The following is a 27,524-nucleotide window of genomic DNA, read 5'->3' on the forward strand; positions in this document are numbered from 1 at the left end:
TGAGAGCGGTCAGGTTAGGAGTCGAAATTATCGGCAGGTATTTATGAGGAGATGCATGAACGTAGAAGAGGCGAAAAATGTTTGCAAAGACAGAGTGGTGTGACGTTCTATTCTCTCTGCCTACCCCTGCGAGGAAGCGACATGATGGGTTGTTAGTTATGACAGTTTTTGATCCCACCTTTCTGTAGGGCCAATATTCGGTATCGGTTACAGTAGGAAGGTGGTAAGCACGTAAACCGATCCTGCTACATACCTACTTCTACGAATTTATTTGATCTTTATGGTTTTAACTAGTAGTTTGTGGTTTTTCTAATCTATGAAGTGTCATCCGGAATGTTTTTTTAACCTGAAAATATTTCCCTGAATTTTAGAAATGATTTCTGACATACAATTTGTTTTATTGTTACTTCTCACATTTTTGAGTTTAATAAGTACCCTCTTACCAGTATTACTGAAACCTGTAAGTATTATCATTGTAGAATCGAGTTTTATAGCAAAAGATCTTATGATACTCTTGTTGCTGAAACTTAATTTTTATATAAATTTTACAATACTTCACGTTTCAACTTTACATAGCTATGGAGTAAATACTTAATATATATACTTTTTTAATAAATATTAATGTACCTCATATACTTTTTCAAATATCTTAATTTCTATTCTATCTTACCAGGCACATTAAAAACCTTATTTTAAAGTCGTCAAGGATAAATGATATTTTTTAACAATTTAATTTTACATTACAGAAAGATATACAGGGTCATTCATTTTCCAGTTTCGAAAGAAAAGCTAAATAAACCACCCAAAGCGATACATTATTTACGAAAATTTTATTTCATTATAAACATTGGACTTTACTATTAAGTGTGAAAAACAATATCTTTCAAATGGCACCTCGGGAAGATTCGATGCACGCGACTCTTTTGAGGTCATTTTTAACCAATTTTTCGCACATTTCGGGCGGTTTCTCGGCCATACTTTAAATAATATTGGTTTTGAATGTGTCTAGAGCTCAGGACTTATTCGAATAAACACGGTCTTTTGCATAGCTCCACAGAAAAAATTATAACGGTGTCAAATCGCATGATCTTGGTGGCCAATTGACGTTGCCAATTGACGTTGACGTTGACGTTGAAATTACGCGACCAGGAAACTTTTCACGCAATAAAGCCATAATTGGTTGTGTCGTGTGGCTTGTTGCCCCGTTTTGTGGAAACCACATTGTCCAAGTCATGACCTTCAATCACCGGCCAAAAAAATCATTTATCATTCGACCATATCGCTCCGAATTGACTAACCGTCTGCCCATTGGCGTTTTCGAGGAAATACGGGCAATGACACCTTTCGACTATAGAGCACACCAAACATCAGTAACGGCATTACGACAAACTTACAACATCAGTAACGCTTCCACTCTCTTCAAAAATCTTCACAATTTTACCGATTGTTTGCGTAGTTGGTCGATTATGACGACCATAATCAGCGCGTATAATGCGCGAAAAGTGGCTACGTTTGAATCTCCACCTTTGTAGTAAGTTTTAATAATTTCAACTCGTTTGTTAAGCGATCCATTATTGTAAATGGTAAACATTCAACTAATATAATGACACTTCAGATGACAGCTGAGTTTGACAGACGTCAAATGCCAGCGCTTTCAACTTGAAACCACAAAATGAATGAGCCTGTATTATAATGAATTTTAAATATTCAAACATAAAACCGATGCGGTTCGCTTAATATTTTCTAGGCCTAAAGAGTTCATAACAGCGCACTGTTTATTGACCTCTTGACTCTTATAAATAGAACCATTAATATTTCCAGATCTGGATGTGCTTCTTTAGACCATGTAATGAAGAAAAGAAGTTATATACAGAAATGTCTCATCTGAAAGCCGAACAGCGAATGATTTCTATAAAAAATAATTTTGCAGCACATTCAAAATTACAAAGGAGAATCAACAAGTTAGAAGATGCACACAATGAATGCGTTCAGAACAGGAAAATCAGTAATGTTAAGACCAAACTAATCGTGACTTACGGACTGCAGTCTGTGCTAGTGTTGGCAATTTTCACCATTGCCTTCTGGCACCGATACACTCCCCTCATGGTGCTAGACAGTAAAACGTTTCCCTTCCAGAACTTGTTCAGTTACCCGAGCCATGTTTCTAATTCCATTTCTCCTCACGCCTGGGTCATCATAAGTAGAATTTCTCTATCTTCACTATCCCAAATGATCTGACACGAGTGAAACTTTATATATGTGCTTTATTTATATCGCAAATGTAAAAATAAAAAAATCTTTTGCTGAAACATTGTTTATTGTAAACATAATAAAAATGGCTTAAATTCAAATAACAACACATCCTAAGTAAATATTTTCAATGCTTAAATAAATTAATTTATAGCTACATATTAAATTTGTTGCATTAAATATCTAAATATGTAACAGCCAACTAAGACACTTAAGGCCTTCCAAATCACCTCAATAATCTAGTAAATAATACCTATGCAAACCGAAAATAGCTCGAAAAATGGCTACATGAGATAACATTGTGTAAATATAGTGATTTTCTTTGGCTTTCAGGTTTTAATGATTTACTCGCATATTTATAGACAAGCTTAAAATAATATAGGATTACATATAACAAAGATAGCAAAATCAAATATCTATTCATCTGCACCCTAAGGTCTATGTTAACTATGATGAGTTGTGAAAATGTGGCTAAGACCCCTCACACAAAACAAGGGACTGTCATACGTCTAGCAGATATGTTTATCACCACTAAGTCCATCTTTATGGACATCCGCATGGAGATGCGCCTTTTTTGAGTAGCGCAACAGTCGCTTGTTACATGTACAGGAAGTAATTATTTCACTTGTAATACCTTTCTCATGCCCAAAATTTATTTGATTGTATTATTTTATCCATTTACGAAGTGTGTACAATAAATAATAATTACAATTTAAGATTGTCACAGGATTAGATCAGTATATTAAAAAGTACTTTAGAAAGCCATAACTTGAATGACCTGCTATATCATTATGGCTGTCAAACTCAAAACACAGTAACGGACATTTTTTTCGTAGTACGTTTTTTTGCATTTTTGGACAGTAGATTCTACTTAGTCCAAAAATGCAAAAAAAACGTACTACAAAAAATATCCCTTACTGTGTTTTAAGTTTGGACAGCCGATTAGTTTTTGACAAAATATTTTTTTTGCTTTGTGCTTGATACAATTACTGCTATAAGTTAAAACAAAAAACCATTTTATTTCGAAAACTTACACATTATATTTTATGCGTTCTATAGAAATTGTGCTAAGTGTAAACTGAAAAAATAAATCTGTTAAACTGTACCATTATACCTTATGTAATTCATAATATATTGGCATTGAAAGTAATGTAGGCACTGAAATTACAACCTGATTTTTGGTTGGTTCTTTTATTTTATTTTCTTATATGTTTTTGTTTACAATTAATTAGTAGATTAGTAGCCTTTTGCAATTCGACGTATTAAAGAATGAAAGGCCTTTTAAAAGAATTAATTTCATACCAAGATTTTTAGAAATCTCTTAACAAGCTCAAAAAAAACATTCATATTAAACATGAGAAATAAATTAAATGTGATATTTTTGTTGAAAAACACATGTGCAGATGATGAAGCTATAAATGGAATTGATTGTGAAATATGTTTGCATTTCGGGTAAACTTGTGCCTTGTATTGTTATAATATACCTCAAGGTACTCGCATGGCTTATATGGATGCGGTTAGGCAACCCAAAGTGCCCTAGCTATTATTGCTATTTATTCCCCATTTTCTTTTCCATATTGCAGCGATATCTTCACTTACGTTACCTGTATTTTATCAAATATATTCATATTATCCACTGACACTTCGTGATGGAATTGCATTTTTAATATATTATTAGATTAAAACCAATATTTTTAGCTTTTTTTATTTTTATTTGACCAGCGACCGGGTTTCGTCGTTACCGACGTACCAGTCTGATGATGTCGGTAACGACGAAACCCGGTCGCTGGTCAAATAAAAATAAAGTGGAAAAGCTAAAAATTTTGGTTTTAATCTAATAATATATTAAATATATTCACCCCCTAGATCCAATAATCCGGAGAGCGGGACTGATTACCTCGCCTTCGTATAATTAATGAAGATTTATTATTCGATACAATAATTAACAAATAAAACATAAGCATTAGGAATATATACATGTCTAATATAAAATATTTTTTTCTAAAAACAGCAGTACGGTTTTGAACACATGAGACATATAAAAAAAATTCAAGAACTCATCAGCATCTACCAAATTTATACAACATTTTTCTCGGGACAGTCGGATTTTACTTGTGTTTATAAGATTTATGTTGTTCTCAAAATAACCTAATACTTATTTTAATTTTTAGTCGAATTTGAGTTCACTGTTTTTTGTATAAAACCTAACAAAAAGTATTGTTTCCAAAATGTAGTTTGTTTATTACAATAAATTTTGGCAAATATATAGAGCATTCAAATGATAAAACACTTGAGGAACATTTTTACAAGCTTGTCTAAGGTCTAAACTAGTATATATGTATGCATACATACATATATATTAGCACAGCAACTATCAGTCATTTAGCAGTAAATCATTTACACGTATGAGCATTCATCAAAGAAGCGTTATTTCAAATAATAATGAGAAATTGGTGACAAATTATGTATTTATAATGAAAGAATATGGCCTATTTTTAGTACACAATTAAATAATTATCCTCATACAGAAGTATAAAAAATGTATGTCTCAGGAAAACATGTTTTTTCAGCTGTTACTTGTAACCTTGCCTTGGTTTTTTATTCTTTAAGCACTTCTGTGAGTATCCTAAACACTGACTGACCAGAGATATATAGTTCTGTCAGAAGAAATATGCAAGAGCAATCCAGAGACTAGCTTCGCCTGATGTATTACATAGAAGCATCAGAAAACCTTAGACTCTGATTAGATCGAGTAAGTGCGATTTGTTACTTGATTGTCATTCAAAGACTGGTGAAAATCACCTGCAGAATTCAATGGTAATGTGTGCCTTAGTAGAATATCAAGTGAGACATTATTTAAATTAGATTAATCTCTTTTCTCTGAATAAAAAATTGATTTGCAAGTGCGGCTATTAAGGAATGTAATGTGTTAGATAAAGGTCACCCTAAGGTTATATGCATGTTTGAGAAACAGCACTTTTCACACTTTTGATGAATTATGAATGCAATTTTTTTTTTGTAGATAGAGAGGACTCATAAAACATTTTTTTAAAGAACTTTTGGATATTTGAATCAATTATATTGTTCTGTTTATTTGGGACAAATGCTGGTTTTCCTTACTTTTCTTAATAAACATTGGATGAATGGGACATTATTTTAGATCCATTCTTGCCTTGTCGCAAAAATTTCGCAGCTCTCAATATCAAGGATTAAATTCTTTTATTCTCCAATATACATGTGAGCTTTAAAATTGGTGACAATTAACATTGAAAAGATGTCAGATATTTAAAAAAAAAAGTATACTATGTTTTATGAGGCAATGAGTCATCAGCTTCAAAAGATGTTTGATCACATTTTATTAAAATATTTTTTTTCTAATGCAGACAAAATTATATAAAAAAAAAATATTATGATTTTTTACTAAAGACAGAAAATTAAAAATTTAGTGATAAAAAAAAAAACTTTATTGAGAATAAACAACACACAAAGTGCCTTTGAACTGAGTTTGCTGGCTTCTGGTAATTTCGCTTTTTTATAATTGCTAATTTACAATGAACTTACAATTTTCAAAATTATAATTTATGTGTACGCTTAAATAAGCAGCTGTAATTGATTATCTCGAAACTACACAAAAATCATGTTTTTAAATGATAAGTGTACATGTAAAATAAAAACATTTATAAAAATGAAACTAAGTACAGTAAAATCTCTGTTTACTGGGATTACTTTTTAATCGGAATAACTGTAATGTTTTTAAAAAAATCCATAAACATGTTTTTAGAAAAGTACAATTTCCAATTTAAATATTTTAAATACTGCAGCAATCAAAAACAACAGTTGACACTTGTGTTGTTTTGAAAAACAAATGTTAACCCTGTATTGAATTCATATGAGCTGTCATATAATAGGGGCTAAGTATTGCCCTAGAGAAATTGAAGATTTGAGAATATGTGCATCTCTGGCCTCCTGTGAAAATTCAAAATCGTGTATATTCTAATTATGGTAAAAAGCTGTTTACCCAATATTTTTTTCACAATCCATCCCAGTAAATTGAGAATACTGTATTCTTAGATACTTCAGTCGAGTTTTTCTTCGTTGTTGTAATCATTAAGGCTAATTGAAATAAAAGAAATACATGATAAGTGATTTCAGTTTAATATTCTCCTGAATAACATACACTTTTGTGTTTTATTGCTGATAGCACCGTAGTTACCTATCACATGCTGTAGAAGTTGGTCCAAAATGACCACTCCCAACTAGGACTATCACTTCAATTCCTAACTTGTATGACTATAAGGAAAATGCTTCTAAAACAACTATTTAAATAGTAAAATACAAAATTTTCACATCGAAAAAGACGTAAATGTTAATCTTAGAACTACATTTCACAATGATTAAAAAATACTAGACTTATACAGTTAGCATTTACCAATGGCATCACTACCCTCAAAGAGCAAATCACTGATTGTAAGCCGGCTTGACGGTGCAGAAGGGTGATTAGTTAATACTAGGTGTTGTCGTAGAAGGACGTGTTGCAGTACGCGGTGAGGATGTACACCACGGCCTCGTACGTGGCCATCATGATGGCCGTGTTAGGGATCTGCCGCACCAACTGCGTCGCCAGCCCCCTGAATATTTAATATTTCTTAGTTGAATTCTGTCACTGAGCCTTGCATTTGTTTCAGAATTAAACAGTTGGTTTACGATATAAGAATGTAATATCCCGGTTACCTGTACACGCCACGATGACCTTCTTCGATCCAGACAGTGTGTAGAGTCTGCCAGAAGGAGCGGTACTTGTTACCTTCCTCTCGTAATCTAGTGCGTGCTACTTCTGAAAGTTCATAATAAATTATGTTTATCACTGATGTATTTAAATGGTAGGGCATCCAACTTTAACCAAATTTAAGCGGTTAGAATTCATAATTGCACCTTGGCTTAGATCATAATGATATTAATAAAAATAATTTTCAATGATAACAAATTTGATGCTTGATTAAGCAAAAAATAACTTTTTTTTAAAAGTATTTTAGTAACATTTTTGACATCTCAACATAGATGATTAAAAATATGTAAGTCTGGGTATTAACAGTGAAGAAAACCCAGATTTGTGAACAAGTATATGGACATGCTCAAAATGTTGTATTTTAGTTACTTTTCCCGTATTTTTTAATCAGTTTTGTACATGAGCACTTTGGGCGAGCACAAGGCGACGAAATTATCACTTAATCTTTTTTGGCATAGGTAGAGCATAAAACATCACTCATTTTCACATAATATGGACCACCATTTTGGCTGACCATTAAAGGCGACTACAGCAACTTTTCATACGCAAGTAATAAAATTGGATTAACTTGTCTGCATTAATAATGAATACTTTGGCCCTACAAATTGCAAACCGTTCCATTCTTCGGGCGAGTGATACAAGCACAGATAACAGTCGGAGAATATGAGTTTCTCATTAGTTTTGCCTCCGTTAGCTGGTGTATGCAAGTATTTGGAACATATCAGCCATGATTATAGATATTTAGTAGTCAGTGCATTTTGTTCGAACCGTGTGGATAAGCAATACACGAGGCGACGGTCTTGGAGAAAGCTCCGGCTGCCATGAACTCCAGGAAGTCCTTGGGCTGGCGACGGTCCGGGTGGTCGGGGTCCCCTCCCCCCGCCGCCCCCTGCCTGCGCCGCCGCGCCTCCACCAGCCGCGCCTTTACGCCCTCGTACAACACAAAGTGAACCACCGTTTCGCTTATGCCTATGTATGATGCGCTAATCCCTTTGTAAAATCCTAATATTCCCTGCAAAACACCAAACCGTCAACACAAAATGAGAAAGAGAAAGATAAACATAACAGAAGTTCAATCTGACTCCATATTGTACACTTACTTGACAATTACTTTATAATAAAACAAAACATAATTGAATAATGCCATCTATCAATAGAACAACAAAATCTACAGTTTGACATTTAATACTTTCTTTAAATTTCCAAAAAAAATACAAAATGGCATGATAAAAATTTAAAAGTTAAGAGGTATGGTATGTCACAAAGTACAATGACACCTATCAGGTAACCGCTGAAAAATAACTGATGCACTCTACAACAAAATTTCTATACATTCGAAATATTTTTTCTTTTATTTTTTTCCTGAAAAAAAATATGCTTTCTTTTAGTAACTGTGTTGATTTCAGTGTGCGATATATTTCATGTTAATTTAACTACATGTTTAATATCGCAACATTAAAGGTGAGTTCCAGTACCTGTTGATTTACAAAAAAAAACATTAAGGCTAATTTTAAACCAGCATAGTGTCTGCAATACATCTATATATATAGAAACATGACATGTATACTGATAAAAGTTTTACTAATTTTCTCAGATATTTAAATTATTTAAAACATAAATAGGTAGTAAAGTGATTGATCATATAAAATTTATTTCATTTCAAAAGTTATTTTATATAACTTTATTATTTTATTAGTTATTAATTTACACATTGTGACATAAATTGGATTGAGCCATTTGTTTATCATTAAAATGAATTCTTGATATAACTGGTAAGGAGAAATGATAAGTTTGTGTCATCCTCAGCAAATAATAAAGAAATGATTATACTAACTGATTGTGCGTATATTCGTTTTATACATTGACCGGCAGAAGTAACCTGTCCATCTAGTTGTAGTCGGGTTTTTACAAACCATATCGGGTTCGTAGTTGTGCTGGCGACGAAACCTGGACATAATACAAACAACTTGACATCATCTCGGTTCGAACTTCATCACTACAATAGCCAACATATAGAACTTTAAAATGCGCTCTTTGTAGTGTGCAACACTACTGTCCACAATGAATGGATAGTTGTAAACAGTGAATGTATCCATTAGTAGCAATAGCAGAACGCTACTTGTTTGCGATCATAGAGAATATGCAGAATTTCATATGAAGAATAATATATAGTGATCACAGATTTTTTCTTTAACATAAATTCTTCTAATATTTTCTTTTTTAATAAGATAGAGCTCACATTAAAAATTTTACGTGAAAATGTATTTTAATGCGCAATATATAATAAAAAAACAGGTGTTTTTATATTGATAACATTCACAAACTATTGCCGCATCAATTAATACTTAAAGAATACTTTAATTACGAGTATTAATAAAAAATAAGTTAAATAATAATTTCTATGAGAGATTTTGTAATTATTCTAAAAGAAATAAACCTGTATTTGTTGAATATTAGACAAAATTGTGAGATAATAAATATGGGTTTACCAGCGGCAAAGGCGGCTGTGATGTGCACTAGGGGAGTGTCCGGCTGTAAGTGCTTGTTAGCCAAAGCTTTGGCTCTCGAGTATGTACAGAAGTATATTGCTCGTGATGGAGCTACTCCCACTATGTTGGGCCCCAGGCCCTTGAACAGTGCCCGTGGCCCTTCAGTCTCTACAATGTGCCTGGAATAAAATAAAGTAAATTAACATTTAAATAAAAGCATGTATTGGAAAAAGTATATTATGCTCTGTAAATCGTCATCTTAAAATAACATTTTTATAAATTAATATTTTATAAATTCTTTGGTAAATTTAAATAATAAAAAAATCTTAGAAAACAAACAGTTGTAATTTCTCTAAACTAAGGAATAATTTTATTTTGTTTGTTTTATTTTTATAATGGATAGAACAGGCTCAATACTGTATTTTAACTATATCACTTCAGCTCTATTATTTATTGAATTACATTCCTTGAAGTTTTTTTTTTTTTTAACAACTCGGGGATTATTATTCCAAAATACATTTCAAATAAATTCCAAAAATTAAATACATAATTCTAATAAAGTTCTAAACTGGTAGGAAATTGCACAAAATAAGTTAGAATGTTCCAAGACTTAACCTTATGAATTGTAATATGTACTGCCCTATTTAATTACCCGAGTCTATTAGTATCTTTTGCATACCTTATACATTGGATGAGGCTTACTCTGGAAGATGACTTGGTGCCATTTCGTGACACATTAGCCATCATCTGAAATAACAAAATAATTTGCTGTTTTAGCCAATTATTTATTATTATTTGTTTCAAGGTATAAAGGGTACTCGTAAATGGCACAATTTCATAAATATGCATATGAAATATCTAGTATAAAAATGACCAATTTATTGTCAACAATTCAGGTAGTATTCAAGATTTTCAGAAAAATATTGTCAAAAATGTAAGAGTAATCATATTGTCATACATGGCAAAACATTTATTTAATTTTTTTTTTTAATCTCATCTAAAATTGCTATTTTGATTTCATGCACCACATGTAATATACAGGTAAATTGGCATACTAAAATATATGTTTGTTTAGTTTAGATACTTAAGATTAACTACATTAATCAAAGTATTACCACAATGTATTATAATAATTTTATCAGGTGTAACCAATCCCAGTAATGTTACATATTTTTGATATTTCCATAAAAGATTGTTATAAAATTGAAATTTTTAACACATCCTTCTATTGTATGGCTTGGTTTAATTCATTAGCATGTCTGTAATGAGTTACATGTGTGTGTTGACATACAATTGTGCTAACTAAATACCTAGCCAATATTGCATACTTCCAAGGCAAATGTCATTATAGATTATGGCAATTACAGTGAATGACAATAATCAGTATGATTATAAAGATTATTATGTTGATAAACAAAATGTTTCTAACTTAATTACATCCACGAGATAAGGATAATGCTTCTAATAGATGGCAGCAGACCAGGATATAAAACAAAACTACAATAATATACATGATGTAGTTAGAATACTTTTATAGTTATTCTGAACTAACGTTTTTATATTGAATTTATCATTTCACCATCTAGGGATGCATCTTCACAGTTAAATAAATAGGCGAGTCCCCTTTATTTGAGATATTTAGAATTCGAGTTTTCATCTTCCAAAAGTACAGATGATATAATATATTAAAAAAATTATAAAAATACACATGATCAATATTTTCATAGGATATTCCGTGTTTAGGCATAATGTTTTGGAGATAATCCAGATTTTGTGAACAAGTATTTGGACACACTCAAAATGTTGTAAATAAATTATCTGGTCAAATTATAAGCTTAAATAATAAAAATGAAAATGGTATTTTCTGGCGTTTCTCATGTGTGTGATTATAATCCAGGATTCGGACCTCACATACTAATATAAGAGTTTCTGCTTAATAAAAAGCTTCTTTACATCTCACCAATAGATGTCTCTAGTGAAGTTCTAGTGATTCAAGAACAAGGTTTCTAAATTGGTTCATGTATAAAGAACTTCCGAGAATTTGAGTAGTGTGGTTGTCAATAATGGGTAGAATTGGTGAATGTTACACGTGTGTAAAGTGATTACTTAAACCAGCCAATGACGGTCGTCAGCCCCGTAAATGCCCAGACTTCCATATTCTTCTTCATCTTTGATGAGATGTCAAAAAATAATATTTAAGCATAAATATATGTAGTACCTACATTATGATTAATCTTATCTAGGAAAAAAAATCAGAAAATATGGCAAAATATAAATAGATTTTAAATATACTTAGTATAATATTTTTTTTTTAAATCAAGTTGCATTGACCTAGAAATCTACGTCTGGTCTTTCTAAAATTTTATCTCGATAGTCTTCCATCATTAAACGTTAAATAGACTTATTTTATCTGGTACCTTAAACGCAGGACTGATCACCTTGCATTCATGTTACATCAAGTTAATTAATGATCAAGATAATACCACGTCTATACGATGCAATGTACCATTTGGTGTGGATAGGGGTCAGAAGATTTGTTTACATAGTGCATATCCACATATGGACCCCTCCTATGTGAAACAAATATCGATAAATTGGATTTTTATGTTTTCAATATATCTTTATTTACAATGGTTAAAATATTTCCCAATTAATTATTTTTTTCTCAAACAACTCAGTACAAATGTTAGTTTCAATCCACAACCTGTGAATTTACATTTTGAGCCTTACATGTACATATAGGAGTAATTGATATGCATGAAAAATTGAACAATTTTTTTTTTAAATAACTCTAATAAATATTAGAATGCTGCAATGCAGTAAATCAGTGGCCATTTGTTTTGTGCCAATTAAATTACGTAAGATATTTCATCTGACATTGAACGTTAAAAGGTCAACTATTTACTTTTACTGGGGATAAGACTTATTAAAATATAGAAAAGCAGTTTTATCTGCTGTACACATTGCGTGTAGTAATTATATTATTTTGGAAGGATACTCAACTAGTACTATTCCACACCTCATCACTGTGACAGATAAGAATAATGTATAATATTAAGATAAGTATTTATATGCTATAAATATCTTCATTTTGTTTCCTATCCAGCTGTAATTTTTAATGATATTTCAAATAATAAAATAAGATGGAAGATATTTTTGGTGATGATGGTTTGAATTCCAATTTTAGTCAAATGTGAGCGGAAAAAACCTATTTAGACATTGGGGTCCACAATACAATATGTTTATAAACAATATTTCAACCACTAAAATTGTGATTTCTAATTTTATAACTTACAAAATATTCCTTTGTCTGTAACTGCCTATCAATACAAGAAATAGGCATTTGAGATTCCTACCCAAGCCCTGCTGACTAATATTTGATTTTTTTTGTTACATAGATCAGAGGTGTCAAACTCAAAAGGCATCGAGGGCCGCATAAGGTTTATTGGGTACGCCGGCGGGCCACATAAAAAACTCAAAATCATATTTTCATTTTTATCTAAATTTAAGTGAATAATCTATAATAAAAAACAGTCACATAAGGTACAGTAGATCCAAATTAATGATTTTGTAAAAGAATATCATATGATCCCATACAAGAAAATGATTTCAATGAAGAATTAAAATAATGAAAAATATAACCGCGGGCCGCATGCGGGCTGCGAGTTTGACATGCTTGACATAGATAATTTTGGGCATTAATTAGTCTTGAGTAAGAAGCTGATTGCTTCGAAACAGGTCTACATTATAATTAAGTTATAAAAGTTGTATTGTTATTTTGAAAGTAAACAAAATATTTTCATTTTTTGTTTTTAACCGTAAGAAATTGGCAAGCAGTGAAAATGTTTTATAACATGGTGTGCGATAAAGATATGTGGAGTAGTGACGGCAGTAAGAGAGTCAATGTAGGTATGTTTCAAAAAAATATAATAAGTACGATAAGTGATAGCTAAATGGATTAACTAATGGAGTTGTTAGAGGATCAAAATGACAATATTACCATAATTGCTTTGATAAAAATAAAAAGGGGATAAACACACATGTATACCACTTTATACATTAAAATATTAGAAGGAAAAATATAGAGAAAATTACCTGCGAATGTGTTGTGCGTGGTATCGGCCCAGGTACTCCTCGAGAGGACTGCAGCCGGGTCTTGACCACCTCCAGGGGGCATGTCACCACCGCTCCCGCAGTTCCCGCCACTCTGTACAAACACATTAGGTTTTATTTTCTGTATTGGCGGCGATGAGTTCCATAAATTGTTGCCAACGTGGAAAGAGTGAATATTGTTAAATAAGTTAATGATGATATTAGAATATCATCCACATACATATTTTATTATCATTAATTGCATTCTGAACGGTACATGCGTTAGAAGTGCGGAAAAGAAAGATGGTACAAAAGTGCAAATGGGTGAAACAATGCATCAGAGTAGCGAAGTATTCCAATATTGAACAGAAATTACTTGGGAAGCAAATAATAATAAGCCATTGATAAGTACACCAGACGAGTTTTAACTTATCCTGTGCAATATTTACCGCTTCCAATATATGACAGCTTTACTTCGCATGGTCCAGTTGTTTATGCAACTCATTGTCCATAATCAATTGGATTGGGTCAATCTGATGCCAAAGCGTTTCCAATCATTACAAAAAACAATATGTGCAAGAGGAATCCTTGTACTTTATAGTGCGTTATTGCCTTTTTAATTAACTTTTTGTGTTGTTTGCGGATCATTACTCTAGGTACTGCTCAAGCGTACTAATTATTAGAAAATTAATATTGTTAAATCAAAAAGAGTGATTTGTCATAACAGGACTGTGGACTTTTGTTTTCTTTCCTCTCTCAAGGTCATCTCTCGATACTAATACTACTTAACTTTATTAGCCTACCTGAGAAAAGTAATGCATAAAATGGTTAATTGTATTGAATTTCAGTAGTTGACTATACAGACTAAGGTGTAAGATAACGTTAAAACAATTTTGATATATCATTATAAAAAAATAATAAAAACAACAACTTGTTTCGATCTGATCTGACTTCTGACAAAAATCTTTCAGGCTAAAAAACCTAGTCGATGGAATGGAAAAGTCTAACTCTCTTACTACTAATAGCATTATACTTATTTTTGAAAAATATTATTACACAAATTTTATAAACATCTAATTTTATAAAATAATTGTGAAAGGATTTTTTTATTGAAGATTTAAATGACAGAATTTTATTTTATTTGTGGTTATTGATTGGTGTGTAGTAAAGAATTGTTTACGCTCTCCGAAGATGTATAAACGTATCCAAATTGAAATGAACATATTATGCCCAATTTCAGTTATTTTTTTTAAAACAAGAAGTAGTTCATGTGTGTTAACAGAATGTTACAAACTAATTAAAGACAATCAGTTGACAGAAGAATAGGGATGGGAAATGTATAACAATCACCCAGGCCAATTAAAAATAAATCTATCTTGAATCCATTTTGCAATTGGTGGGAATCCAACTTGTGACGCTAGACCCAGTCGAGTATCTACCCTACTATGCCACAGCGCCTGTCAGTTTGTAAGATAATCCATTACTATGAAAATTATGCAGACCCAGACACAGAGATCAATAATTGAGATATTAAATGGATAATTTTTGTTTTAAAAGTGGTGTTACACAAAGTGAACGATGAATGATAAGGAGAATGGATAAATAAACAACTAAAATTGTAGCAAACAAATAGAAACACATTTGAAAAGCTATTTATTTAACATATTAATAGTCCACTTGTGTATTTATTTGGCAATAACATTGCATAAATATGATACAGACGAGACTTAAATATGACTAAATGTGATTATATACACATTCAACTGCTCAAAATAAATATGTACGTATATTAATCCCAAAGATGTGCCAACAAATAGACATTACCTTCTATTTTGATAATTATACAACACATTGTGAAAAGGGATGTTTCTAAAGTAATAGGAGGATATTATTGTCCCTCCCTTGTAAGGAAATGCCTGGGCGCTTGTGCCAAGTGAAGCTATTATACCTATCCATCCCTGAAGAAGATAGAGTATTAGTCGGAACTGGTTGGCATAATGGTACCAACAAGTTCGTGTTTTATTAATTTTTGTAAAATTTCATGATTTTACTCATGTTATATGGAGCCTTTCTGAAAACAATTTAGATCACAAATGTTTTACAGTAGAAATTAAATTTAATGTGTTGAATTAATATTCGTTGACACAAATTATTTAAAAAATAAATTACAAATTTTAAAATAAAATTTTATAAAAATATACTGGAATAACTGCATGTGTGATTTAAAAAAAGAAGACTGATATACGTAATTTTAGCGAGCCTGTGATGTTTTGATATTATTTAATTAATCTTACCCACATATAAAAAACCACAATTTTTTTCCAAAAAATACATAAAATTTTCAAGGAAGATTAAAATTTCTACAATAAATTCTTAGCATGGCAAAAGTATCGTTTTTCTGCAATAATTAAAATATATATACGTTGTGAAAATAATTACTTTCGGCTATCTTGTCCCTGATAGATGACATTTGGCATGACATACACAGAACATCTTTACACTTCGGCGCAAATGATGGAAGGTTATTTTCTCAAGTTCTGGTGAAATAACAGAGATAAGGATTCGATACACAGGAGGGAATTCAAAAATCATTCTTACCCTCCGGCGAAAAGATGTATTGCGCCATCCCTTTGTGACATATTTTTTTTTCAAATATATTTCAATTACATGATTGCAATAGCGGGTCTATAAATAAACAATATGCACGGTGTCGCAATAAGCGATTCGGCAGTGCTTACGCACGAGTTGTAAACAAATCAAACAGTGATAAGAGTCACGAACACCGCATTTTTTTCGATTCCTTAAATCGGTACATTTTTAAGAAAAACCAACGTATATTTGTAGTTACTTTTACATTGATAATACTATTTTTTTTACAACACTCAATTTCAGCGCGTAGTATCTCACAATTTTAGATTATCGTCGATCTCGGATTTTCAGATTTTGGACAACTGCGAATTGCGAACGGCTTAACATTTTGCAGTTGGTACTAATCACAAGACTAACTCGCGCAGATGAATAAAATAGAACATGCAATTATGACCTTTCCGTCATGGTCATACGAACTATTTTTGTATTCATCTTGAAAATGAGGAAAATTAATAATTTCCATTCTGAAATGATCTAAATTTTCCTAACGAAAGTTTTTGAGGTAAACAAATATCATAATAATTATTGCTTTATGTTTAAGACTTTTTTTTTTCAATATTTCAGAATTGCGAAATTTAGTAAAAATTTTTTTTTTTTGCATACATTAAAATTTTTATTTATTATTTCATATCATTAATAAAAATTTCTGAAAGGACCCTACTTTGCCTTTTTTTTTGAGGTCAAGGGATCTTGCATCCCTTAAGTCACTGCGACCATATTAGGTCTATTGTGACCTCCCTCTGTATTACAGCTCACTGCCAAGACCTACATGAGTCATGTAACTCACGACCTGTCTTGTTGGTAGGAGCTTCACCTTCTCGGGGTCCAGTAGAGGTCCTCCAAGGATGTGACTTCGTTTGCGAGCGAGTGCGTCACAATTGTAGAGAATGTGGATTGGCGTTTCATTATCCTCCATACAAAATCTGTATACTGGGGAGTCATGAAGTCCAATTTTTGTCATGTGTTTCCTCAGTCTGCAGTGTCCTGTCAGGTCCTGGTTAGGATCCTTATTTGTTTTTTTGCTAAGCTTTAGAGCTTCTGTGAGTATTGAATTTCCGAGAGTACCCTGTGATCAGTTCCTTTGGATGTTTCATCCCTGAGGACCAGATCTCTTGGCTCTTGTCCATGGCCCAGTTTTTCAGACTAAACTTGATAGTGCTGAGTGTCAGTCCGCATATGGGCTCAGGGCCCATTGGTGGCCTTTCAGCACCAGTTTTTGCAAGTTTATCGGCAGCCTCGTTGCCCATGACACCACAATGCCCTGGCACCCAAACCAGCCTTACCGCGTTTCTCTCGCCCAGGCGGTTTAGCCTCTATGCATTCATACGTTAGTTTAGATCTTATCTCAACGGAGCCTAGGGCCTTAAGCGCCGCCTGGCTGTCCGAGAGGATGTAGATATTTTTGTTATAGTATGATCGGTATAGGTTTATGTGGGCGCACTCCATGATTGCGTTCATTTCAGCCTGAAAAACAGTGGCATTTTCTCCCAGACAAGTTGATTTTTTCTGTCTGGGGTGGACGCCGAAGATTCCAGAGCCTGCCCGACCATCTATTTTTAATCCATCCGTATACCATACGATGTCTCCACTTCGAAAGGTGTAGGGATAATTCTCTCGCCATGTCTCCCTTTCGAGTATGTCAGTTGTGTAGTGTTTGACAAAGCTGTAAGCCACATTCATGGTACCTGATGGCATCTACTTTGCCTTACCTTTTTTTTCCTTTATGTATCTTTCTTCTTCTTTGTTTCTTATCCCCAACCAACGGTGCGTAGGCTGCTGTATTTTTGTTTTTGCAAAGCACTCAAAATTGAGTTATGCATACTGGTTACTATATTAAATAATAAAGTTTTATTTTATTATAAATTATTTTAATGCAAGGAGATCAGTATTAACACTGTAGGTGAGCGTTCAGGGTAGCATAATATTAAATATTATGGTATAATGTTAACCTCACTAGCAATTGAGCCTAGAATTTGGATGGTATCAAATTATTTTCATCTCTACACTATGGAAGAGAACAAAATGTAAATTAACACATTTCGGACAGGGGTTTTTACGCCTGCGTTTTTAACATACCTGTATTATTGTTAGTATAATTATTTCAAGTTTATATTAAAAAATTATGAAACTTTTCAGACGGGTGTTTTACGCCTGCGGACCGTTGACGACAGGATTTGATAATTGTATACATATAGTTAAGACCGTAACAAAGAGATTGGTACATAATATTAATGATTTTTTTTTTTTTAATATTTCATTATTTTCTAACTTTGAAATGAAGCCAGCGCAGAAGGTAAAAATACTTTTCCTGTCCTTTAAGCATCAATCGACTGAACAGGTAGACATACCTTTCCCGTCTGTAGTGTGTTCACAAATTCAGCTGATTGACAGTCTGTAAATAAAAATTAGATAATTATATGAAGCTTGATTACAGAAAGGAGTTAAGGTAGCCTTTCTAACGAAATTCAAAACAAAAAAAGAAGACAACCCTTTTTTTGTTTTACGAACTACCTACTTGAATTATAATTGAAGATTTAATTTTTTGCATAATTTGTATCAAAAAAGGATGGGGTGCTTTTTGGTAGAAAATTTACTAACAAAATTCATTGTTGAAATCCAGGTCATTTTAACATTTAAAAAAGCTAACTAACTAACCATCACGCCGCTTCCCCGCAGGGGTAGGCAGAGAGAATCGAACGCCACACCACTCTGCCTTTGCAAACATTCTTTGCCTCTTCTACATACATGCATCTCCTCATACATACCCGACGATTATTACGACTCCTGACCCGGCCGCTTTCAAGTATTTGACATACCTGATTGTGCCAAGTTTTGTATAGCAGACATATAATGGTGGGGACTGACCGGAGCCATTTTGTCGTTACGGAACATGTTACGATGCGAGCATTCGTATAGTCAGTACAGCGAGCAGAGCGCTCCATCCATAATCGGAGCGCTCGCCGCGGGTGACGTTACGACGAATTATCTTGGTCAGTCCCCACCTTAATACTTACAGTTCAAAAAAGGCTCCAGAGAAAAAATGTATGAACAAAATGTATTTTCCATATTTTTTTTACACAAAATGTAACAATAGTTTTGATAATACTTGTTAGGGGAATTCTATGTATAAACAGCGTTTGGAGTTATTAATTTATTTAAACATGTATGTTGAGAAATCCCACAAGTATGAAAATCTATAGCATTTTTGTCATTGATAATATTAAAAAATAATTTATGAAGACTTTCATTGAAAATTGAAGTGTGAAGCTGTTTTTCTACAAAAAATATATCTTTGGTGCTTTTTCGGGAATAAAAAAAAAGGTTGTTGAATCTATTTAATATTATAATTCAGAAAGCTCACACAGTTTATTTAAAAAAAAATTGAATACACATAAAATAAAATGCTATTTATTGTATAATATATTTTATTTTTATTAGGTATAATAAAATAAAACACCTTCTTAGAAGGAATATGATTTACAAATTTATTCTCAATATTTATAAATTAAGAAACAACTTAAAATAACATTCCTAATAATTAAATTAAATATATTGATCAATATGTATTCCTAAATTATTATTTTTAACTTCTAAGCATTAAAATAGATATACATATCTATGTAATAGTTATAACTACACATATAATTACATAAAACTTTGGAATAGAGATTAGTTTTGTAGTGTTTTTTTGTTTTTTTTTTTTTATTGAGAAAATGATTACAAACAATAAGAAATAATTAAACCTTAATAAAAATAAGCATATTTCAAATGTAAAATCATTTTAACCATATTTTTATTTACAGAAAAACATTTTTTTTTAAATATTGTTCTGCCTAACTGATTGCACATTTTTTTAATGGCAACTAATTAAACTATTTTAAGATGAAATAGTAATGAGTATATATAAAAATAAATACAATTTTCTTTTAAATAAAATTAATAATGGTATATATTGTGATAAATACAGTTGAAATTAATAGGTTTTTGGGTGGGTATTAGTAAATTGATTAAATACACAGTATAAATGTATGTACAATAAAACATCACTATATAGTATAATTTAAACCATTTTCATGACTTTTAAAAGTTTTATTTTCACTAAAATAAAAACATAATTGTCCATGATGATAATTGTGAAAAAAAGCCAAATATTAAATAACACTTAATATATATTTCCTAAAATATTGAAATTAAAAATATATTACTTTTTAACAAATTATATATGTAACTCATTTTTACATAACATTATGAAAACATAATGTTTTAAATTTTAAACAATATTAGGATATTCATTAATAGCACTAAAATAACAAACAAAAATATGTACATAAAAATAACTACGTACATTGCAATGTTCTGACTGTTTTGTGACCAAGATTACTTGTGTCTTAAGTAAATAATCCATAAGTCTTTAATTTATTGATTCACATTTTTAACTGCAATAAGAAGTAATCAATTTACTATGAATATTTATGTACATATTAATACATATGTAGTTTTAAAATAAAGGAATATAAGCAATAGAATATTTTTTTATCTGTTCAAATTAATTTAGACTACTTGTCCAGGAGAATAGCACCGACATGAGTGAGGAAGTCGCAAGGCTGACTGTACTGGTAGTATGGAGCAATATTCCCTTCCCGAGCGAGGTCTCGCTGTACTTCGGTTGCTTATTTCGTTAGAGCTGATAGAAGACACTGACAGAGTGTCTAAACAGTCCGATACTTCAGAACTGCAGCTACTCGGGCTTCGTCCGTTCAGGGCATCGCTGCATGAGCATCCTGTAAATAATAAAATATCTTCATGTACTATGTACACCATAATGATAAATTATTCTGCATTACAAAACAGAAAAGCTAGAGTACTTTGGTAATTTTATGAGGGGATAGAAATATGAAATAATATATGTTATATTACAGAACAAAGTCAAAGCATAGAATGTAGCATATAACATGTCGATGGAGCACAGGAAGTAGATGCATATCCTAGCTTAGAAACTTGAGAAAGAGGTTCCACTGTAGCACTAAGTGACTGTTTACAGTTTTACAGACTATAGATAAACATATTCTCAATATTATTCAAATTTAAAGCATTTACTTTGTGGTTAGTCATTTTTACTTATTTATTTTTTTACAAAAATGTTAATAAAATTAGTATATAACCACTCACCGAGATTTTTACGTCTACCGGTTTCGAGACGTACCCGTCTCTTGTGTTACATGTGTTAGACATTTTGTGTAGTTTTGAGTGTGTAAATGGTGCTATGGTGGTGAAGGGTAGTATTGTTTGCATGCTGTGTTAGTGATTGTCCTGACGAAGAGACGGGTACGTCTCGAAACCGGTAGACGTAAAAATCTCGGTGAGTGGTTATATACTAATTTTATAAACATTTTTGTAAAAAAATAAATAAGTACCTATAGATAAACAGTTTATGGCTGCATACAAAGTAAAAACTGACACGATGATTGCCAATTCTCAGCATTTTTCGGATTTTTGAGTTTTAAATTTGCAATTGTCTAAAAATTAATACATTATTTTTCTTATCTTGTCCAGTTAAAAAAAATAAGGATCCTAAAATTTTCCTATCTTGAGATAGTATCTGTAAGGTAGAAATATGTGTTGCGATCTAGAAATTTGTCCCGGATTAGTTTGAAGAAAGTGATATCGACAGGGTGTTCCGACCTCAAGCTTTAGCTGGACAAATAAGTATACATGCATACATACATATATTTAAATATTCAGGATTATAGGATAGATACATCTATACATTTTCATATATATATGCATATTTATCCCTCTGCTGACCTAAAGGGCTTACTTTTGTTGGCCCAGAAGGCTTGAATAAAAATATTAAAAATATAATATAAATTATTGGAAAGTATTTAGTTAAGTACTATATTTACCTTTTGTGTCTCTCCTGACAAGCAGCTTTGATCCGTTCTCGCAAGAGCGGGATTTGGGAACTTGGAATGTTTCATCAAATTGAAATGAAATATTTTGCATCGTATCTAAATTTACTTTTCTATTTATTTTGGTAGAAAACCTTTGACGTCTCATGCACACATGTCCATTAGCAACTAATGTTTCAAAATCACTAAAATCACCCTTGTGATGTTTCAATGATCCAGTGGACACGCCTGAATCATTGGAACTGGAGGAATCCCTGTTCTTTGTGGATTTACTAGGGAAACTACAAGATCTACGAATCTTTACAGAGTCCTTGGACTGACTAGACAGAGAACATTCCGTAGGAATATTGTTGATAATAAGAGTAGTAGGTTTATTTGGTTGTGTTTTGAAGCAACTGTTGCAATTATCACATAGATTCGAGCAATTATCGTTTCCACATTCATATTTCAAGTTCTTTTTTAGAGAATTTATTTCCAAAGATATGTCTTTATGGCTGTTGCTTTTCGATAAATCCAGAAATGCCTCTGCTTTTTGGAGGAAGTCTGCAGAACTAGATTTCCTTTTTGATAAATTTAAATTTTCACTCGATTTAGGTGCGGGGAATTTTTCTTCACTGGTATTGGAGATTTGAGTATTGCAGTCAACAGGATGCATGAACAAATAACCGTCATGTTTTTTGTTAGGAGTTTCGGTAATATTCAGTTCAATGTTTTTATCGCAAGATATTGAAATGTCTTTATCCGACATATTTTCTAAATCATCGATTTCATCTTGACTGAATCCAGCATTCCGTAATATTTCCGCCGAGCTTCCAAATTTCTCTAATGTCACAGATAAATCTGAAATGCTATTGCTACCAGGTTGTGACAGTTCATTAGTCTTCGGATCACTCGGTTCTATATTTACATAATTTGAATTAACACCCACACTCGCAGAGTTAGGGATGCACGGTGTGGTCCTTTGAATGCCAATTTCATGTTCTTTTGTTGTTTCATTTAAAACAGCTAATGTATTCTTGGTACCAGCTTCGGGGATTTTAGCTTCCTTTGAACAGTTACACTTATTACTCAATAAACATTTTCTAAAGTTCTTTGGCACATCATAATTGGATTCAGGTGCGCCTGCCTTTGGATATTCCTGAAATTAAGTATAAAATGAATTATAAATTAATAAATTTTAGTTTAATGTACTCAGCAGCTAAGAGAAGTAGTTCATAAATGTTAAACTAATTTTGATAGACTAACTTGTCTAATTCCATTGTTTTATATTTCATTAAAAATTCATCAAAAAATAAATCAAAATTATTATCGTAAAAATGTTATTTGATGTTATTAATGTGTATATTTTTTAAATATATTTATGTAAAAATTTGACCAATTTGTTGTAACGATATTCAATTAAACCATTTATAAAGATTTCATTTTAAATAATATAAGTATATAATAGAAATTAAAAACAAAAACTTACACGTATGAGTGGCATGGGCGCTCTGGGGACATCATAATTCTCATAAGGACCGATAAATGGCTTTTGAGAATAACGACATGGACACAAACTTTTTGGTCGCAGATGCGGTGGGAATCCGCAAAAACTGACTGATTTGTTCAACATCAATCCTTCAGCAATACACGTTCCACGGGGAGTGGAGTAATCCGATGGAGTAGTTCCCCCACTGGACTGGGAATAAAGAGAAGCTCTGTCGGAATCAGATCTTCTGTCGGATATATCATTATTCCATATGCCAAAAGGACTGCCCGCAAGTGGAGATGTGGGAGAGGACAAGCGACTCATGCAGCTGACACACTTCCCGCTGTCTGCTTGTCGATTCCCTCCTCGGTGGTCTCTATCTGAGGAAGTGATGTCGGAGAGAGAGGCGCAATCGTTGAATCCGACGCTGCTGGCTGTTTCTGACTGGTGACTGCCGTACAAGTTCCAGCCGGGAGAGAAGCCATTCACCATATTCTGTGATGAACTGCTTATCTCGGAGAAACGTTTCTTGAACTGGCTTTGTGTGTCTTCGTTTACTGCAACAAAAAAATTAGGAAAGTGTTAAAAGAAAATTGAATAATTGATAGTAAAGTTCTGCCAGAGTCAGACACTAACTACTGCACCATAACCCTACTTGATTGGTAAATTGTTGACTCCTTATTTGATGATTTAAATTACCTGAATACTTCAAAGAAAATAAACTATTTTTTACACCCAACAATCTTTCATCTTGGTGGTCAATGAGATTTAATAATGACTTTGTTTTCCAATGAGGTTTTCTTTTTGAGTATTCGATTTGTATAAATAATTTTAAAAAAAATTGAGATAGTTGATTACTTATGATTCAATGAGTTAAATCACTCTATTAATGCCATCATTAAAAAAATATTATTATAACATAAGTATATACCCATAAACTAATGCAGTAATTAGAAAATAAGTTGAAATTATATAATATAACTACTCGTATAACGCAACTCAGGGTGGTCGCCGTGAACATAATTAATTTTGAATTTAAAATTTTGTATTTTAGCGTTATGAATGGTGCCGTATGATGGCCAAATGATCGGGCAGTTACAAACGAATGGGTCACTGTGGACCTTTATCGAAAATGCATAGTCAGATCTAAATAATAATAATATTCCTGAGTTTAACTTGTTAATTACTCTGGACTTTCTGATTGCAATGTTCAATAATTTCTTGTTATTTTTGTCAGTGGTATCATCAGAAGAAAAGTAGTTGCAGATATGACAAGCGATATACCTTTGCTGGGAGCAGGAGCAGCTGACTCCAGAGCTGAGACGAGAGCATGTGGACGATCAGTTTTGATGAACCAGGCACCCCCGAGTTTGCCGCAGCGAGAACCCGCCTCGAAGCATACCCCCCCTTCTACTGCACCATAGCGCCTGAAAATAAAAAGAATACACTTTATGTATTACTCTAGTACAGATATGGGGAACCTTTCTATTTTAAAAGGCCACATTCACTTATCTGATTCAACATGAGGCCGCAGTAAACAAACTTTGACACCCCCCCTAAACTAAATATATTAATTATATCACACCTTATAAACTAAATATTTTAATTATATCACAATATAAATTGTTAAAAATGCAATTTAAAAAAATATGGAAAAAATGCCTATTTACGAAAAGGTCATCAGTCAAAAGGTCACACTAGAATAGCCAAAAGGCCGCATTCGGCCTTAAGGCCGCAGGTTCCCCATGCCTGCTCTAGTACATCAAATAACATTTTATCCACAAAAAAAACTTTATATTAACACTCTACTATACCAAATGTCATTATATAGACCAATAAACTTCATGGTAACAATTAATATACCAAATGACATTTAAAGACAAACAAACCTATTATTAACACTCTAGTCTGCTTGATCTTATTTCATAGACGGATAAACTTTATCTCTCTCTTCTTCTAAGCCTTATCCGCACCCAATGGTCCATGGGGCACTGCATCGTATTGACAGTGTCATCACGATCATTACTTGCATGAAGGCAAGGTGATCACTCCTGCGCTTCAGGGACCAGTCCGGGGTAATATTAAATAAATATTAGAGTATAAATTCACTAATGTTTATTTTCACCCCTCCTAGGAATCGAACCTCCAGCAAGGTAGCTAAACACGCTAACCATTACACCACGGATGCGGACTCATACCAAATGTCATTTTATAGATAATGTAAATAGCAAAACATATGCTTTAAAAATATCTCCTGTTCATTTTTTAAATTTATTTTATCTCTATGAATGTATTCTTTCTTACTTATATATCTATATTTGATAATTTTTCCTTTGGCAGCTTTCAGAAAGATCATATTATTAGACTAAAATAAACTTCAGGCGTCTCCCAGTATGTAAAATAACTCGGTTAAGATCTTGCAAACATTTGAATAAAAGGGTCTCTGCTAAATAAAAAGCTTACTCAAATTGTCGCGAACTCACACATGAAGAGCGACGTGAATTTTTTTAAATATATGTTGAGTTCCAAAAATGTCAGTATTGTAGTTGTTAATCTTGGGTAGAATGGTGAATGTTACACTTGTATAAAGCGATCACTTAACCACCCTATGACAGGCCATAAACCCTGAAAAACCCAGACTTTTACATTCTTCTTCGTCTATGTTAAGACGTCAAAATAAACTGGTTTTCACATACTTTATAAATCTGGTATGATCATGATTTTCCAATATTGTTTTTTTTTTAATTCATAAGAGATTTTATCAGTTTTTAAGAGATCATCCGATTTAAAAATTGTAATTATACATTTCAATTTTGCATGCCAACTTTTTAAAACATTTTTTTATTCAATTTATTTTGCACGAAACACAAAAATACATATGTAATATGTAATTTATTATATTACATAACATGACATTTCGACCGTTAGCGGATCTTAGTAGGTACATAAGTTTATCGGTTCAAAAGTATCCACTTCAAACTGATGACGTTATACTACGAGCGTCATAGTCATAACGAATAGCAATCGCGCCGGTATAAGTTGAGTATTGTGCAAAAAGCAAATATTGAATTTAAATTATAAATATTTGAAGTGTGAGGCACTCTACGCTTCTCCAATATGAAATATAATTGATCATCAGCATTGTAAAAACCACGAAATGTTCATTTTTGTTTCAAACTCGATTAGTGGTATTTCGTTTTTGAGAAAGGCAGCTTGTGCACTACACGGAATTTTACTACCGTCCGGCAGTCCGGTTTTGAAAAATAAAAGCGACTACGACAGTTTAGCGTGATCGAATTTACGCGCAACTTGATCACGCACCGATCGAGCACACCGATCCGAAGAAGGAAAGACAAAAGCACAAGCTAATCCAAGCCAATCATCCGTTTTATATGCTAACTGAAGTGCCGGACGGTAAAATTCCGTGTAGTGCACAAACGCCCAAAGTGTTGTTCGTGAGAAATAGGCAACAAAGTATCATTATATCTGATTACAGTTACATTTTACATTATAGCTTTCATCACAACCTAACTACAGTGGAACCTCTCATAACGAGCATTATTCGTTCCAGAACCTTACTCGTTAAATGATTTTTTTGTGTTTTGACTGGCACGGAAGTCCCGGCCCCTCTCTTTGCCCTTTCTCTGTAACTCGTTATGCAAAATGTCGCTCGTTAAGGGAGCACCTTTTCCCATTTTTTTGCTCGCTATGCTAATTTTTCGTTATGAGAGGTTCTACTGTATTATTATTACGCAGTAATGATTCTTTCTTTGAAGGCGAAGGCATTGTCATTCCTTTTTTGTTAAAAATTGGATGCAAGATTCGACCACGCGCAATAATATAATTTTGAATTACCTAATGTCCTAGTTACTCTAGCTACG

At 32.4% G+C, this 27,524-nt stretch overlaps 3 protein-coding genes across 6 annotated transcripts in view; 1 reads left to right on the forward strand and 2 right to left on the reverse strand.

Annotated features, from left to right (window-relative positions):
• Nucleotides 1-343: 343 nt before the first annotated feature.
• Nucleotides 344-2,309, forward strand: LOC148304246 (guided entry of tail-anchored proteins factor 1). The gene is made up of 2 exons (XM_088268505.1): nt 344-460; nt 1,822-2,309. Exons 1-2 carry the CDS (start codon nt 374-376, stop codon nt 2,236-2,238), a joined length of 504 nt encoding a protein of 167 aa, XP_088124631.1. The 5' UTR covers nt 344-373; the 3' UTR covers nt 2,239-2,309.
• A 1,935-nt stretch (nt 2,310-4,244) lies between these two features.
• Nucleotides 4,245-16,566, reverse strand: Rim2 (replication in mitochondria 2). Its single transcript, XM_088268504.1, has 8 exons — nt 16,216-16,566; nt 13,621-13,732; nt 10,205-10,272; nt 9,526-9,704; nt 8,871-8,983; nt 7,805-8,048; nt 6,982-7,084; nt 4,245-6,878 (listed from the first exon to the last, which is right to left on the reverse strand). Exons 1-8 carry the CDS (start codon nt 16,254-16,256, stop codon nt 6,758-6,760), a joined length of 981 nt encoding a protein of 326 aa, XP_088124630.1. The 5' UTR covers nt 16,257-16,566; the 3' UTR covers nt 4,245-6,757.
• Nucleotides 16,567-20,342: 3,776 nt separating this feature from the next.
• Nucleotides 20,343-27,524, reverse strand: part of LOC148304248 (uncharacterized) — a 56,249-nt gene continuing 49,067 nt past the window's right edge. For all 4 annotated transcript variants that reach the window (XM_088268671.1, XM_088268668.1, XM_088268672.1 and 1 more), the window contains exons 5-8: nt 24,928-25,070; nt 23,644-24,200; nt 22,170-23,313; nt 20,343-21,047 (exon numbers count right to left, since the gene is read on the reverse strand). In XM_088268671.1, the coding sequence (XP_088124797.1) occupies nt 20,818-21,047; nt 22,170-23,313; nt 23,644-24,200; nt 24,928-25,070 (2,074 nt within the window). In that variant the 3' untranslated portion in view covers nt 20,343-20,817. The remainder of the gene's footprint in view (nt 21,048-22,169; nt 23,314-23,643; nt 24,201-24,927; nt 25,071-27,524) is intronic.

This window comes from Brachycentrus maculatus, unplaced genomic scaffold (assembly GCF_059751285.1).
Source record: "Brachycentrus maculatus isolate JH-2025_06_01 unplaced genomic scaffold, ASM5975128v1 h1tg000326l, whole genome shotgun sequence".
Taxonomy (NCBI): Eukaryota; Metazoa; Arthropoda; class Insecta; order Trichoptera; family Brachycentridae; genus Brachycentrus; species Brachycentrus maculatus.